This window comes from Labeo rohita, chromosome 25 (assembly GCF_022985175.1).
Source record: "Labeo rohita strain BAU-BD-2019 chromosome 25, IGBB_LRoh.1.0, whole genome shotgun sequence".
NCBI lineage: Eukaryota > Metazoa > Chordata > Actinopteri > Cypriniformes > Cyprinidae > Labeo > Labeo rohita.
Genome location: NC_066893.1, coordinates 6,779,137 through 6,796,536, shown reverse-complemented (window position 1 = coordinate 6,796,536; position 17,400 = coordinate 6,779,137). Strand labels below are relative to the sequence as shown.

General features: G+C 27.0%; 1 protein-coding gene across 4 annotated transcripts in view; it reads left to right on the top strand.

Moving 5' to 3' along the window:
* banp (BTG3 associated nuclear protein) overlaps positions 1 to 17,400 on the top strand; it is a 73,705-nt gene that overhangs the window by 1,055 nt on the left and 55,250 nt on the right. For 3 of the 4 annotated variants that reach the window (XR_007825813.1, XM_051100159.1, XM_051100160.1), the window contains exons 2-7: positions 3,175 to 3,256; positions 3,341 to 3,423; positions 3,536 to 3,735; positions 5,918 to 6,019; positions 6,176 to 6,345; positions 15,293 to 15,532. Coding sequence is in view for 3 of the 4 variants with exons in the window: in XM_051100159.1 (XP_050956116.1) it covers positions 3,181 to 3,256; positions 3,341 to 3,423; positions 3,536 to 3,735; positions 5,918 to 6,019; positions 6,176 to 6,345; positions 15,293 to 15,532 (871 nt within the window). In the remaining variant the exon portion in view is untranslated. Of the gene's footprint in view, positions 1 to 3,169; positions 3,257 to 3,340; positions 3,424 to 3,535; positions 3,736 to 5,917; positions 6,020 to 6,175; positions 6,346 to 15,292; positions 15,533 to 17,400 lie in introns of all 4 variants that reach the window. The other variant, XM_051100158.1, reaches the window with a different exon arrangement.

Sequence of the window (17,400 nt, the reverse complement as noted above, 5' to 3'; positions counted from 1 at the left end):
AGCATACAGACTACTTTCAAAAACATTCAAAATAAATAAAAAAATGTAATTATTCCAATAATTATAAAAACCAAAAGTGTACATGGCACTAAATGATAGAATTTAATTAATAATAATAATAGTAATAACAACAACAAGTTCTTAAAATGTGTTTTTATTACTTTTCAGTTAGTTAAATAATTATTATTACTTTTTTTTCAGTGTCTCATTAAAAAAAAATTAAATTCATTTTGTTTGTGTATAATGTGTTGTTTTAAATGTGTTGTAATAATGGACAGAACAAGTGTAGGGTCACCTTCAGTACCACAGTCCCCCTTCAGGGGGTCTCAGCTGTTGTTGTTGTTTTTGTTTGTTTGTTTGTTTGTTTTGTTTTGTTTTTTGTTTTTTTGGAGGACACAATGGTGCCTGCATGTAAAAATCACACATTTACCTTGTGGTGGCTTAAAATATAAATATTAATATGTGACCCTGGACCACAAAACCAGTCATAAGGGTCAATTTTTCAAAATTGAGATTTATACATCATCTGAAAGCTTTCCATTGATGTATGGTTTGTTATGATAGAACAATATTTGGTCGAGATACAACTATTTCAGTATATGGAGCCTAAGGACGCAAAATAAATTTAAATATTGAGAAAATAGCCTTTAAAGTAGTCCAGTTCTTTGCAATGCATATTACTAATCAAAAATTAAGTTTTGATATATTTACAGTAGGAAATTTACAAAATATCTACATGGCACATGACCTTTACTTAATTTCCTAATGATTTTTGGCATAAAAGAAAAATCTATAATTTTGACGCATACAATGTATTTTTGGCTATTGCTAGTTTTGTGGTCCAGGGTCACATATATTAAGAATACTTAATACTGATTTAATTAAAATTTTAGGTAAGGTTTTAGTAATTTTATTGTGTGTTTTCAGTTTTTATTTAAGTGTCTATCTAGTATTTATTTATATATTGGCAAGGACACAATGGTGCCTGCATGTAAAAATCACCCTTTTTTGAAAGTAGTTTTTGTATTTTCTGATTTAATTTTAATTTTAAGTAAGATTTTAGTCATTTTGTTGTGTGTTTTGTTGTTTTTATTTTATTTTATTTTATTTTATTTTATTTTTTTTATTAAAATGGGGGTGGGGGCAAGGACACAATGGTGCCTGCTTGTAAAAATCACACATTTACCTTGTGGTGGCTTAAAATATTAATAGGCTTAAAATATTAGTATATTAAAAATGGGGCTGTCAAACGATTAATCGCGATTAATTGCATACAAAATAAAAGTTTGAGTTTGCCTAATATATGTGTGTGTACTGTGTGAAATTATGATGTATATATAAATACACCAAAATTAATGTATATATGTAAGGGATATTTGTTATTTATGTACAAAGTAATTGTATTTATATAGAATATAAATTATATATAAATTATAATAAATACATACAGTTGTAAACATTTTGTAAATATATACATGAACGTGTTTATATTTATATATACATAATAATTACACATAGTAAATACATATATTAGGCAAACTCAAACTTTTATTTTGTATGCAATTAATCGTGATTAATCGTTTGACAGCCCTAATTAAAAACACTTTTAATGAAAATAAAGTCAAATGAATATAAATGATGAATCCCTCCCAAATGATAACAAATGAGCATATAATTGATATCACAACATTGATATCAGGGTTAATTTAGTATTATTGGGATGTTATTTATTTATTTATTTTTTATTTTTTTATTTTCAAAGTAGTTTTTGTATTTTCTAAAGAAATTTAAATTTTACATAAGCCTGCTTTGTTATTTGTTTATTTATTTATTTATTGTCAAGGCCACAATGGTGTATTCATGGAAAAAAAAAATCAAACATTTACCTTGTGGTGGCCTAAAATATAAATAATAATATACTAAAACACTTTCAGTGAAAGTGAAGACAAATTATTCATTTCTCCCAAAATAATTCATATAACACTGATGTCAGTATTAATTTAATATTATTAAGATATTTAGTTTTTTGTTTTTAAAGTAGTTTTTGTATTTTGATGTTGTGTTTTGTTATTTTTATTGCATTTTTTTTTTTTTTTGTTAAGTGTCTATATAGTTATTATTATTATTAATAATAATTATTATTATTGTTATTATTATTATTAATTTCTCTCTATATTTTTTTGCCTACATGTAAAAATCACTCCTTTACCTTGTGGTGGCCTAAAATTATTTTAATATTAAAATATTAAAAACATCTCTTTGAAAATGAAGGAGATGAGGTTTTATTGTTGTTTTTTAATTTTAATTTAATTAAATTGTTTTTGTAAAGTGTCTGTATAGATTTTTATTAGTTTTATAAATTTTTTGCAAGAACACTATGGTGCTTGCATGTAAAAAATCACACATTTACCTTGTGGTGGCTTAAAATATACCTAACATATTAAAACACTTTCCATTAAAATGAAGGAAAAAGTATGTACTTTTTGTATTGTATGATTTAATTTTAATTTTAGTAATTTTGTTGTATGTTTTTTGTAATTTTTATTGCTTTTTTTTGTCAAGCGTCTGTATAGTTTTAATTACATTTATTTATTTATTTTTTGCAAGGACACAATAGTAAGTGCATGTAAATATCACACATTTACCTTGTGATGGCTTAAAATATCCATAATAAAATATTAAAAACACTTTCCATTAAAATGAAGGAAAAAATTTTTATATCTCCCAAAATATTGATCAAAAAAAGTGTTAATTTAGTATTATTGAGATAATATTATTATGTTTTTTATTATTATTATGATTCACGTTCATTGTTTAAGTCGTTTTTGTATTTTAATTTTATTTTAAATGTAAGTTTTAGTAATTTCTTTGTATGTTTTTATAATTGATGTTTTGTAGATTTTATTAAATTTTATTTCAGGTTTAGTTTTAATTATTTAAACTAAATGAAATTAAGAAATGTTGTTTTGGCAACTTCCAGAAATAAATTTTATTTTATTTTATTTTATTTTATTTTATTTTTCAGTAAATGTTTATTTTATTTTAATTAATTGTTTTTTTTTATGGTTTTAGTTTATTTTGGTTTGGTTTTAATAATAATTTTAATAATAACCCTGATTGATGTAACACAAGCAGCTGACAATTATTTATCGGTGACGTCTTTCTGAAGCGCAGGTTTGAATGATGTCAGAGCAGGATTTGGTGGAGATAGTCCAGATCGCAGTGGCAGATTTGAACCATGAAGGACACCAAACAGGCGAGTCCTCCTCTCAAATCCTTAAAAACATCTGCAGCTAGCGTTTGTGCTTTTCTACATTACTTTTTGTCTTTGTTAAACTAGATGTCCTAGAGAATAATGACGACGCTGATCAACCAGGCAGGAAACGAGCAAGAATGGACATTAGTCAAGAAGCATCTATTAAGGTTAATAGAAAAGATCAGTTCATCTGCTACCGAATATAAACGGCTTACGTTAGCACGGATGTTTGTTGTGGTCATGGTTTATTTTTGTATTTCTCTAACTGTCTGCTTTCAGTCAATGCTGGTGTCCATCAGTCAGGCGATCTGTCAGCGTCTGGACAGCATGGAGGCGAAGCTGCAGGTTCTTGAGGCCACCTGTCGAGGTTTAGTCGAGAAACTGGACACAGTGATGGGGAAAAACCAGTCGACCATTCAAGTCCCCATGGTGTCAGGATCCCCGTTTGGAGCCACTCAGACCTGCGACAAAGTACGCTGGTAAGTGAAGCACAGATGAGGCCTTTTTTCAGTTAGTGAAGATGCTTCACGATTCATTGTTTGGTTAATTGAAACCAGTTCACACAGAGCAACATCTTGAGATTGATTTAATCACTTTATGGTGAATTGTCTTTGAAAAAGTGGGAAAAACATGTCCAGATGATCTTTATTAGGGAATATTTGTAGATCTGCATGAAAACAGAAAACAAGAACACAAGTTTTACTGAGCTGTGCTTCCCATATGATTCAGGACATAGACTGTAAAAATTAGTTATTATCTAGAAATAAACAAAGTCATTATTGTATTAATATTTATCAACATAATAATTAATATATAATATATATTTTGGGTCTATTCATTAATATTAAGACCTAAACATTTTTTAATATTTATGAAATAATTATTTATTAAGTAAAATTTATATCTATTTTGTAATAAATATTTATTTATTTATTCATGATTAAATATGTCTTAAAATGTAAATTAATATTACACTTTCCTTGGGAATTGACTGATTCTGTGAAAATGTTTTAAAAAAAGAATCATGGCAAATTTTTTGAATTTATTATCAAAATTACATAATACATGCCTTTAATATCAGCAAAAAAAAAAATGGGAAGCTTTTTTCAACTTCTTTTTAAAGTTAATAAGCATATTTAGTTTTTCAGTCCTAATTATACACAGTTGAATGGTTTGGTGCATTTTATTATTTATTTATTTATTTTTTTAAATTATTTATTTATTTTTGGGATGTACAGTATTTATATTAAAGTTCTGTCTGATGCTGAGAAAAAAAGCTGATAATATTTTATGTTATGCTGGATATTTAGAAGCTGATCAGTTTTAAAATTCAATACTATTTTGTTGAAATCAATTTAAAATAAAACACTAAAAACTAAAATCATTTAAAGTTTTGCAAATAAATTAAGGAACTGTAACATTGTAAAATAATTTTGAGATTGGCATTTAACAGTGTAATTACATTAAAATATTAAAAAAATACAATTTTTTAAAAAAATTACAAAATACTGAGATAATAAAATGCAAACTGTAATATTATAAATGTCCATAATTTTTTTAAACAATAAAAAATACACAAATTTAAAAATTGTAATTTATACCAAGGTAATAAAACAGAAAGCAGAATGTTCTAAATCCATTTTTTTTACATTTAAATAGAAAAAAATGTAAACAATAACTTAAAAAACAAAAAGCGTAATATATTAAAAAATATATTTAAAAACTATATTTAAAATAAAACACAAAAAAAAATCTTTAAAAAATTTTGCAAATGAATTGAAGTATTGTAACAAATAAAAATAATTTTGCGATTGGCATTTAACAATGTTGTTAAATTATTTTAATTAAAAAATTAATATGTATGTATGTATGTATGTGTATATATATATATATATATATATATATATTTAAAAATAAATAAATAAATATATATATATATATATATATATATATATAATACCAAGGATTAAAAACATACCAATTTTTATTTTAAAAATGTATTTAAATTGTTTTAAAAATGAATGTACATTCATAATATTATACTCCGTATTTTGTTTTATTAAATATTTTCTGTAATTTTTTTTATTATACACACACACACACACACACACACACACACACATACATATATATATATATATATATATATATATATATATATATATATATAAGGATAAAAAAAATACCATTTTTAAATAAAAAATACCAAGATCATAAAAAGTATAATTTATAAATGTACATTCATTTTTAAAACAATTTAAATACATTTTGAAAATAAAAATGTATACCAAGGTAATAAAACACAAAGCATAATGTTGTAAATCCACATTATTTGTTAAAAAATTTAACTAGAAAATATAGAAAAAAAACTGTAAGTGTAAAATATTAAATCCTAAAATTCAATAATATTTTGTTGAAATAAATCTAAAATAAAACACTAAAAACTACAATAATTTTAAATTCAAATAAATTAAGAAATTATAACATTATAAAATAATTTTGAGATTTAACAGCCATTAAACAGTATTATTAAATTACTATTATTATTTTTTGTAAAGATTGACTAAGTGAGTATTAGATAACAGTAAAGATAATCTAAATGTAAAACTGCAGTGATATGAAGTTTTGACAGCATCGGTAACGGTGAGTGTTTGCTGTCAGTGTTGTTCCTCAGACGAACGTCATAGTGAGCGGAGAACGGCCGAAGACGCGGGAGGAAACTTCACCGCGCGCCTCAGACTCATTAGAGAACCTGCTCAGCAAGTGAGTCCCACTGATTGTGTTTCTGTGCATAAATGAAATAAAAATGTTGTAAATGTTTGCATGATGTATAAATATATACAGGAGACCATTTCTGGATCTGTTGCATAAGCTCTCCATAACAGCTCTTGTGTAATTTGTGTTTTTTTTCCATTGCAGTACTGTTGGTCGTGGAAGACAGAAGACGATAGTGCTGAAGGTTCCCGTCCAGGAGGAGGTTCAGGAGGATCAGGAAAGCGGCTCTGAAACGAGCGATTCGGTTTCTAACAGCGGCCAGCCCTTGTCTCAAAATACAAACAACGTAACGCTCATCACTCTCAACTCAGAGGGTAAGATTCAGTGAATTGTGTATTATTTTAAAATGTAATGATAATTACAGTCACATATGCATTTTAAATAATATTTACATATTTATAGCTTTCCAAAAGAGTAAAAAATATTTGGAGATTGATTACATTGGCCAGAGGAATGAAAATTTACTGTCACTCCCTCAGCCTTTGTATCACAAACGCTCACACAGCAGTGTTAACCAGTTTATTAAATAGAAAGTTCATAAAACACAAGTATAGTGTTATAAATGTGCAATTTTTTATAATTAATATATAAAAAATACAAGTATAATTTTATGTACATTAAGTTCAAGTTTTAAGTTTTTTAAAATATAAAAAAACAACAATTTAAAAAATATTTTTATAAATAAAAAACTAAGATAGTAAAACACAAAGCCTAATTATAAATATACATTATTTTTTAAACAATAAAAATAAAGAAATATAAAAAATGTCAAAAATAAAAAATGTTAAAAGCGTAATGTTATAAATGTACATTATTTAAAAATGTAAATAAATAGAATAAATTGAAAAATGTAAACGATACAAATTTAATGCCAAGTATATAATATAAAATAAAATAAATAAGAATATGTAAAATGTATATAAAAATATAAAACCAAATTTAAAAAATACCATTTTGTGTTTTATTACCAAAGTAAAATTATAATGTTTTGTACATTTTTTTTTTCTTAAAATATAAAAAAATATGAGGATACAAAATGTCAGATTATACAAAAAAAAGAATACAAGATGATAAAATACAAAGTTTAAAATTGTAAATGTACATTCATTTAAACAATTTGAACAAAATAAAAGAAAATACAAAATTAAAAAAAAATACCAAGGTAATAAATATTTATATACCAAGGTAATAAAACACAAAGCATGTTATAAATCCACATTATTTAAAAAAAGTGTAAAAGTGTAATATAATACATGTATTTTAAATGTAAAAATTAAAAAATATATGTAAAAAATAAAAAAAAATTATACCAAAGAAATAAAGCACAAAGTATAATGTTTGGTATATGAAGTTTGTTTTTAATTAAAATATAAAAAGTACAAAAAAAAAAAAAAAAAAAAAAAATTACACAAAAATATAGTACCAATATGATACAAAGTATAATAACATAAATGTACTTTTCATTTTTAAAATACCAAGGTAATAAAACGAAAAGTATTTAAAAATTAAAATAAAAAAACATAAAAAATAAAAATAAAAAAAATGTACCAAAAAAACTGTATTTAAAATGAAATATAAACAATGCAAAATATTTGTTTAAAAATATAAATACCAAGATAATAAAATACAAAGTGTAATTTTATAAATGCACATTATTTTTTTAAGTAAAATAAAAAATACAAAAATTGTAAAAAAAAAAAAATATATACCAATGTAACAAAACATATTATATTTGTAATAAATGCAATAAAACACATTATAACATTACACAAAGTGTAATGTTTTAAATCACATTATTTAAAAAAATAAATAAAAGGTAATTAAAAAGTATAATTTAATACATGAAAATGTAATTTTAATATTAAAAGCAGTATACACGCAAAGTGTACTTTTTTAAATTAAATTACGAAAACTGCTAGATTTATGATATTAATAACTGTGGAAACGTGCGATCACAATCTGTGAATCAGGTCCATAAGCTCATATGCTTATTTTGTTATATGCTAATGAGTTTCAAGTGTTATCGGGGGGCGGGACATTCCCAGTATAGAGAGAATCTGATTGGACAAAAGTCATCAACATTATCAGTTTCCCAAAGAACAAAGACGTTAAATTGAACTTCACTAAAAGCTATTTCTGTCAACGTTTAGAAGTACGCTAGCTAATAAATTTCCTCAGAAGCCACAAAATATTCCAATTTTGATTTTACGGCGACTTTAAAGGACATCATTTTTATAGGCAAGCGGGAAGCATTTGTTTTGAGTTGAGCACAAACATGGCCTCACAAGAAGAGCAACAAATTTAAACAATTATCGAAAAGGTTTGAAGACAAAGACGTCTTACAAACGCATCTGCGCAAATAAGATAATAGCATGTTTACGGCTCGCATCTGTTTTGTCTGTGGTTGTGTAACGTTTAAGCATAGAAACATGGCGGGAAAAACCTTGACATCCTACAAGTGTGAACAGAGAACAACAGGCTCCGGTTAGTGAAATCAAAGTAAGCTAAGCTATTATTGATTAATAATATAAATCTGTTTAGACTAGCCACTAAAGCTTGTTACAGCAGCGAGCCATGTGTGTTGTGTGAGCGTCTGGTCGTCCGTGATTCAGGGATGTAGTCTTTGGTCTGGGATTAAAGGGTTTGTTTTGATTGCTTAACTTCTGCTTTTGCTTTTCTTATTATTTGACTGGGTTGTTTTGGAGTGGCGTCTGGGTTAGCTTGGTTAGTTCAAAGACGTTCCTCCGCAAATATTCACTCGTTCGCAGCTGTTCGTGATGATATTTAGTCAACCCGTGGTACATTTGGTTCTTTAAAGGCTTTGCTTTTGTTTGTCTGTGTTGTTTTCCCCTCGCTTCAACTTCGGCCGTCGGTTTGATGTCGGGGAGCGGGGTAAAGTGTGTCATGTCTTTAATCTTAATCTTAAACCGTGTAGAAACTGTCCGTCTTGTACAGCTGCGTGTGGTTGAGAGAGGCGCTTTGAATGCCAAAGTAAATTACTTTATTTTTTTACCAGTTGTTAACAAGTGTTTGGCTGGATTAAAATCTTCTAAGATTTTATTTTATTTTATTTATTTATTTATTTTTTTCTGGTTTGAAAGTGTGAAACAGTCCTTCCACCCATTCATATCCATGTATAAGGTTTTTTTTTCCCTCTATCAATTTGTACACATATTTTTTTTTAAATAAAGTTTTGCTAGAAATGTGTATTTTCTAGAAGATTTAAATATATTATATTATATTATATTATGTATGAAGTATGTCAACTGTATGACAGTTATTTATCAATTCATCAGTTTTAAAAATCATGATTTTTAAATAATAAATTATTATATTATATTATATTTATTATATTACAAAATGTTGACAATTTTTCATTTTTTTTTGTAATTTTGTTTTGCTAGAAATGTGCATTTTCTAAAAAATCATGTTATATTATATTATATTATATTATTTATTATATTATATTATATTATATTATATTATATTATATATTACATTATATTACATTATATTATATTATTTATTATATTATATTATATATTACATTATATTATATTATATTATATATTATGTTATATTACATTCTATTATATTATTTATTATATTATATTATATATGAAGTATGTCAGCTATATGACATACTTCATGAATTTTAAATAAATTATTATTATATTATATTATATTATATTACAAAATGTTGACAATTTTTCCTTTGCAATTTTGTTTTGCTAGAAATGTGCATTTCTAGAAAATTATTATATTATATTATACTATATATGAAGTATGTCAACTGTATGACAGTTATTTATCAGTTAATCAGTTTTAAAAATCATGATTTTTAAATTATTATATTATCTTATATTATATTTATTATATTACAAAATGTGGACAATTTTTGCTTTAATTTTTTTGTAATTTTGTTTTGCTAGAAATGTGCATTTTCTAGGAAATCATTATATTATATTATATTATATTATATTATATTATATTAATATTATATTATATTATTACAAAATAATGGCAGTTGTTTTGCTTCACTGAAATATTCAGAATTTTAAATATTTATATAATATTATATTGTATTACAAAATGTTGACAAATTTTCCGTATTTTTTATTTGTTTATTATTATTGCTTGTTTATTATTTCTTTATTATTACAAAATATTGGCAATTGTTTTGCTACATTCAAATATTCTGAATTTTAAATATTTCTATTATAAATAACAAACATTTGGGTTTGCCCTTAAGTTTTTACAAAATTTTATTCATTAATTTATCGTTTTATCAGTTTTAAAATTCATGTTTTTTTTGCATGCCAAAATATTAATTATTTTATTTTATTTTATTTCATTTTATTATACTGACAATTATTTAGCTGCATTGAAATATTCTGAATTGTCAATTTTTTTTAATAATGTATCAATTTATTTATTAATTTATCAGTTAATTTTTTTTTTTTTGCATGCCAATATATATTATAACAATTTTCAGTCATCAGTTTATCAATTTATTTAGCAATTTATCAGTTTTAAAATTCATGATTTTTTTGCATGCCAAAATAAATTATTTTATTTTATTTCATTTTATTTCATTTTATTATACTGACAATTATTTAGCTGGATTGAAATATTCTGAATTGTCAATATTTTTAATAATGTATCGATTTATTTATTAATTTATCAGTTTTTTTTTTTTTTTGCATGCCAATATATATTATAACAATTTTCAGTCATCAGTTTATCAATTTATTTATCAATTTAGCAGTTTTAAAATTCATGATTTTTTTGCATGCCAAAATAAATTATTTTATTTTATTTTATTTTATTTCATTTTATTATACTGACAATTATTTAGCTGCATTGAAATATTCTGAATTGTCAATATTTTTGATAATGTATCGATTTATTTATTAATTTATCCGTTTGAATTTTTAAATCAGTTTTAAAATTCATGATTTTTTTGCATGCCAAAATCAATTTTATTATTTTATTTTATTTTGTTATACTGACAGTTATTTAGCTGCATTAAAATATTCTGAATTTTCAATATTTTTAATAATGTATAATTTATTTATTAATTTATCAGTTTTAGAAATATTTTTTTTGCATGCCAAGGTATAACAATTTTTAGTCATCAATTTATCAATTTATTTACAAATTAATTTTTTTTTTTGCATGCCAAAATATTACATATATTATATTATATTATATATTATTACTAAATATTGGCACTTGTTTTGATACACTGAAATATTCTGAATTTTAAATATTGTATTATATTATATTACATTATATTATGTTACAGAATATTGACAATTATTTAGCTACATACATTAATAATTTAGCAATTTATTTATCAATTTATCATTTAAAACCTTTTTTTTTGCATGCCAAGATATATTATATAATATTGTATTATATTATATTACATTACATTACATTACAAAATAAATTTGAAAATTTGAATAATTTGAGTTTTTTTTTAATACATTTGAAAAACTGTCATGGTGGAAAAGTGAATTTATTTTGCTAGAAATGTGGATATGCTAGAAAATTCTTTACTTCTTCTTTACTATTGCCATACAATAATTGCAAATATTATTTTACAATCATTTTCACTGCATCCAAGATTAGTTTATGAAAATGTACATTTATTATATTACATGCTTAACCTTCGTTCATATTTTTATGTTGAATGTAAACAGTTCACATATTCCTCAGCTTACCCTTTTGACCCGACACATTTTACTCCCAGCATCATTTTTACACACTCGCTTTGACGAGACACAGAAACACACGTCCACGATAAACTATAACCGAACCGCAGTAAACACAGTCAAGCTATAGCGAAGAAATGCTTGGCATGTACTTCACATACAAACATTTAACAGAAATGCCAATTCAAATCCTTTCTGAGACAAATTATGCCAGAAATCATAATATTTTTCTTGAGAGCACTCATGATGAGAACACATTCCTGCTTATGTAATATTTCGAGTGTTAGTTATGTGAGGAAGAAATGCGATGGACTTACTGTTGAACTTCAATCATCGTTTTCAGCCATGCCAGCATTTTTGGCCAAATAAAGAAAGCGTCTCTTTCCTAAGTGGACTGAACCAGTAATGCTCTAGTGAAGTGTTTGTTTCGTGACAAATAATGTCCAGCAGGGGACACTCTTGCATTTGCTCTGAGCTGAGATTTCAGGTCCGTTACTGCCGCAGACGTTGAGGGATTTGCTCTCACCCCTCCACAAATATTTAGGATTGCTAGTACACTGATATTGAAAACAATGACTAATGTATGTGTTCCCCCAGTCTCCCACATTGTGAGAGTCACGTATATTTTGACACAAATGTTTCATTATGTCTTGCACAGTGATCAGGGGTTTTCAAGCCTTTTAATGCCAAATATCAAATATGCTGAGTTCAAATACAAAGACAGATACATGTTTTCTTGTATAAAGATACTGCGTGATGTGAAAATATGAAAAGATAAAATAAAGTGAAATAATTAGTGTTTATGTTAATGATTAAAATATAGTCCTGAACATATTTGAAGTAATTAAATAATGTGTATCTTTTTTTTTTCTGCTGCTGTTAGCTTATTTTATCCGTTATTATTATTTAAATATTATTTATTTATTTATGTACTATTTGCTTTTTTATATTCTCAGTTTAAGTCATTGTGTTATGCTCTTGTGCTATTTTTGTTTTTATTAAATATGTATATTTGTGTTTCGTTTGTTTTTATTTTTTATTTACAGCTTTAATCATTTTAGTACTTCAACTTTTTTAAGAGTTTTTCATTTAATATTCATATTTTGTTTTATTTATGTGTATTTATATCCATTTATTTTGTGATAATATAATATAATAATGTTTATTTCCCCATGCTTAAAAATAAAGTAAAATAAAATAAAATAAAATAAAATAAAATAAAAAATCCAGATTTTTTTTTATTTAAAACAAAAAGATTAAAAAATAATTTATGGACAAACCCAAACATGTCATATAATAGACAGAAAAATATAAAAAAATAAGGATATTTGAATGTAGTGAAAGTATTGTCAAAATAATATAATACAATAATGTTTATTTTCCCATGCTAATATAATATAATATAAAATAAAATGAATTCAGTTTTTTTTAATTGGTTAAAAAATAATTCATGGACAAACACATAATATAATAGACAGGAAAAGTATTTAAAATTCAGGATATTTGAATGTAGTGAAACTATTGTCAATCTATTCTAATAATATAATATAATATAATATAATAAATATATTATATTATAATATAATATAATGTAATAGTATTTATTTTCCCTTACAAAAAATAAAATAAAATAAAATAGAATAAAGTGAAATAAATCCATATTTTTTTTAATTGCTTAAAAAATTCTTTATGGAGTCCGTTTCATTTTTTCCCATTTCAATTAATTGAAATCATGAAACTTGCAATATTTAATAGCAGTTTCTTTAAAGTTGAACAAAAATTACATTTTTAAGGCCCTGTACGCTCTCTCTCTCTCACTCTCTTTGTCCTTAAAAAAAATAAATAATAACAATGTTTTAACAGTAATTTTATTAGTAGTAGGATTCACACTTAAAGGAGAAGTCCACTTCCAGAACAACAATTCATTTACTTGTCAGTTCCCTTGTCATTCAAGATGTTCATGTGTTTCTGTCTTCAGTCGTAAAGAAATTATGGTTTCTGAGGAAAACATTTCAGGATTTTTCTTCATATAATGGACTTCATTGGTGCCCTGATTTTGAACTTCCAAAATGTAGTTTAAATGCAGCTTCAAAGGGCTCTAAACGATCCCAGCCAAGGAAGAAGGGTCTTATCTAGCGAAACGATTGGTCTTTTTTTTGTTTTGTTTTTTTGAAAAATAAAAATTTGTATACTTTTTAAGCACAAAAGCTTGTGTAGCACAGGCTCTGGGATGTGCGTCCACGACACTACGAATTAGTGATGGGAGGTTCTTGAACGAATCTGTAATGTGACTCGGGAAGAACGAGTCGTCTCGGGGAATGATTCGTTCAGTCGCGCATGCGCAACATCCTATTAGGTTCTCTACTGGAATTAGTTCACCTGTTTCGAGTCTTCGGGTTTTTCGAGTCGTTCGTTCATCTTATGGGGCTGTCACGTGATGAACGAACGACTCAAACCTGAAAACTTGTCCGATAAGAGGTGAGGTGAGCTAATCATAGACTAAAGACCCAGGTAAACAATGAATTAATCTTTTCTGTTTCTTATAGCATTATAGTTTTGTCTTGTTTGTAGTGTGATCAACGTTTGAGTAAGCAGTAGATGTGTTAGGGAAGTAACACGTAACATTTTAATTATATTTTGCTAAAATGAACGAAATGACTCAGAAAAAAAGATTCGTTCATTTTGCTGAACGAGACTCAAAGGTCCGAGTCGGTAAAATGATCCAAACTTCCCATCACTACTACGAAACGGTGTAGGTACAAAAAACTTGAGAGGAGGACATCGCTGTACCTTTTTGTTTGTAAACAGTGTTTGACTTACTTGCACTTTCTTAGTCTTTGCGTGTTTGCTTTGTAAACACTGGGTCTGTGGTTCCGCCTACGTCCACGTGACCTTTCGACGTGATTCAATAGTATGTAGCATTGTAAACGCGCATCCCAGAACCTGTGCTTCATGAGCTTTTGTGCTTAGAATGTATACAAATTTTTATTTCTGAAAAAAATGACAGGTCGTTTCGCTAGATAAGACCCTTCTTCCTCGGCTGGGATTGTTTAGAGCCCTTTGAAGCCGCTTTCAAACTACATTTTGTAAGTTCAAAATCGGGAGCACAATTGAAGTCCATTACATGAAGAAAAATCAAGAAGGGATGAAAAGGGGGTGAGTAAATTATTTGTGAATTGTTGTTCTGGAAGTGGAGTTCTCCTTTAAGCAGTATTTTTGCAACTTAATATTCACAGACAATAGTCCATATTGTGTTTTGATTGAAGTGTACTGACCTACTTTTCATTTATTCATCCAAAACTTGGCAAATTCCATGACATTCCTTGTTATACAGTAAATTCCATTTTTATGACTGGATTCTGCAATTCCATCTACGTTGGCCACATCGCGGAAATCATAGGGCCCTACACTGGTTTTCTGTCAGACAGCTTTATAGTTACATAACTCTCATAAATTATAGTGGCAAGTTACTTATCAAAATGGACAAAACTGTGTAAACATTTCTGTAATTGCAGTGTTTATTTTTCTCCTTCTTCTATAGAGGACTATCCGGCAGGAACGTGGCTGGGTGATGAAAACAACCCTGAGATGCGCGTACGCTCTCCCGTATCTCCAGCGGACATGCTGCACATCAGCACCAACTGTCGCACAGCAGAGAAAATGGCGCTGACGCTGCTGGACTACCTGTTCCACCGCGAGGTGCAGGCCGTCTCCAACCTCTCCGGACAGGGGAAACACGGCAAGAAACAGCTGGACCCGCTCATGATCTACGGCATCCGATGTAAGTCTGATAAAAGACCCCCATAAGAAGACAACAGGTATGATTTACAGTATGTCAATCGCAGTTCTGATTCCTCTTAATGATTTGATTCAGTTTATGATTCTTTATGGAGTCAGCAACGGTGCTAATTTAGGTCTTACATAGTCTGTTTAATTCAGTACAAAGAACTGTCTCGTTAGAGTCATTCAAGAGAATAACTGAAAAGTAAACTGATTGAACTTCATGTTTTCATGATTTATTTAAAAGAACCAGTTCATAAGAGTCATTTGAATGGGAATCAGCTTCCACTGATTCCACTCAATGGTTTTGATTCACTAAAAAAGAACCAATTCACACAAATCATTTGTTTAAGAATCCGATTACACTGAATGAACTGTAAGGTATTGATTCGCTGTAAGAACTAGCTCATAAAATAAATTTATTTAGATTTTAAACTGCACTGGTTGTGCTGTATGCCTTGATTCCCTTAAAATACAGTTCACAAGAATCATTTGTTTATGAATCTGATTACAGCGAATTCGCTGAAAGGTATTGGTTCACCAAGAGAACTGGCTCAAAAGATTCATTTGTTTAGGATTTGGACTGCACTGGTTGTGTCATGTGTTTCTGATTCACTAAAAAGAACTAGTTCACACAAATAATTTGTTTATGAATCTGATTGCAGTGAATCCACTGAAAGGTATCGATTCACTACAGGAACTGACTCATAAGATTCATTTGTTTAGGATTTGAACTGCACTGGTTGTGCTATATGTTTTTGATTCACTAAAAAGAACCAGTTCATACAAATCATTTGTTTATGAATCTCATTACAGTAAATGCGCTGAAAAGTACTGGATCACTAAAGATCTGGCTCATAAGATTCAGTTGTTTAGGAATTGGACTGCACCGGATCTGCTGTATGTTTTTGATTCACTAAAAAGAACCAGTTCAATTTGTTTAGGAATGTGATTACAATGAATTCACTGAAAGCTATTGATTCACTACGAGAACTGACTCATAAGATTCATTTGTTTAGGAAATAGGCTGCACTGGTTGTGCTGGATGTTTTTGATTCACTAAAAAGAACCAGTTTATACAATTCATTTGTTTATGAATCTGATTTCAGTAAATACACTGAAAGGTGTTGATTCACTACGAGAACTGGCTCATAACATTCATTTGTTTAGGATTTGGACTGCACTGGTTGTGTTGTATGTTTCTGATTCACTAAAAAGAACCAGTTCATACAAATCATTTGTTTATGAATCTCATTACAGTAAATGTGCTGTAAGGTACGGATTCACTAAGAAATCTGGCTCATAAGATTCAGTTGTTTAGGAATTGGACTGCACTGGTTCTGCTGTATGTTTTCAATTCACTAAAAAGAACCAGTTTATACAAATCATTTGTTTATGAATCTGATTACACTGAATGCACTGTAAAGTTTTGATTCACTACAAGATCTGGCTTATAAGATTCATTTGTTTAGGAAATAGACTGCACTGGTTGTGCTGGATGTTTTTGATTCACTAAAAAGAGTCATTCATTTTGTATCATATTACATTGATTTGTGTTGTATGTTTTTGATTCACTAAAAAAAACCAGTTCATACACATCATTTGTTTATGAATCTGATTACAGTGAATCCACTAAAAGGTATTGATTCACTACGAAAACTGGCTCATAAGATTCATTTGTTTAGGATTTAAACTGCACTGGTTCTGCTGTATGTTTTTGTTTCAGTAAAAAGAACCAGTTCACTGGCATAGTTTGTTTAAGAATCTGATTACAATGAATGCACTATAAAGGTTTGATTCTCTACAAAAACTCATAAGATTCATTTGTTTAGGATTTGAACTACACCGGTTGTGCTGTGATTCACTAAA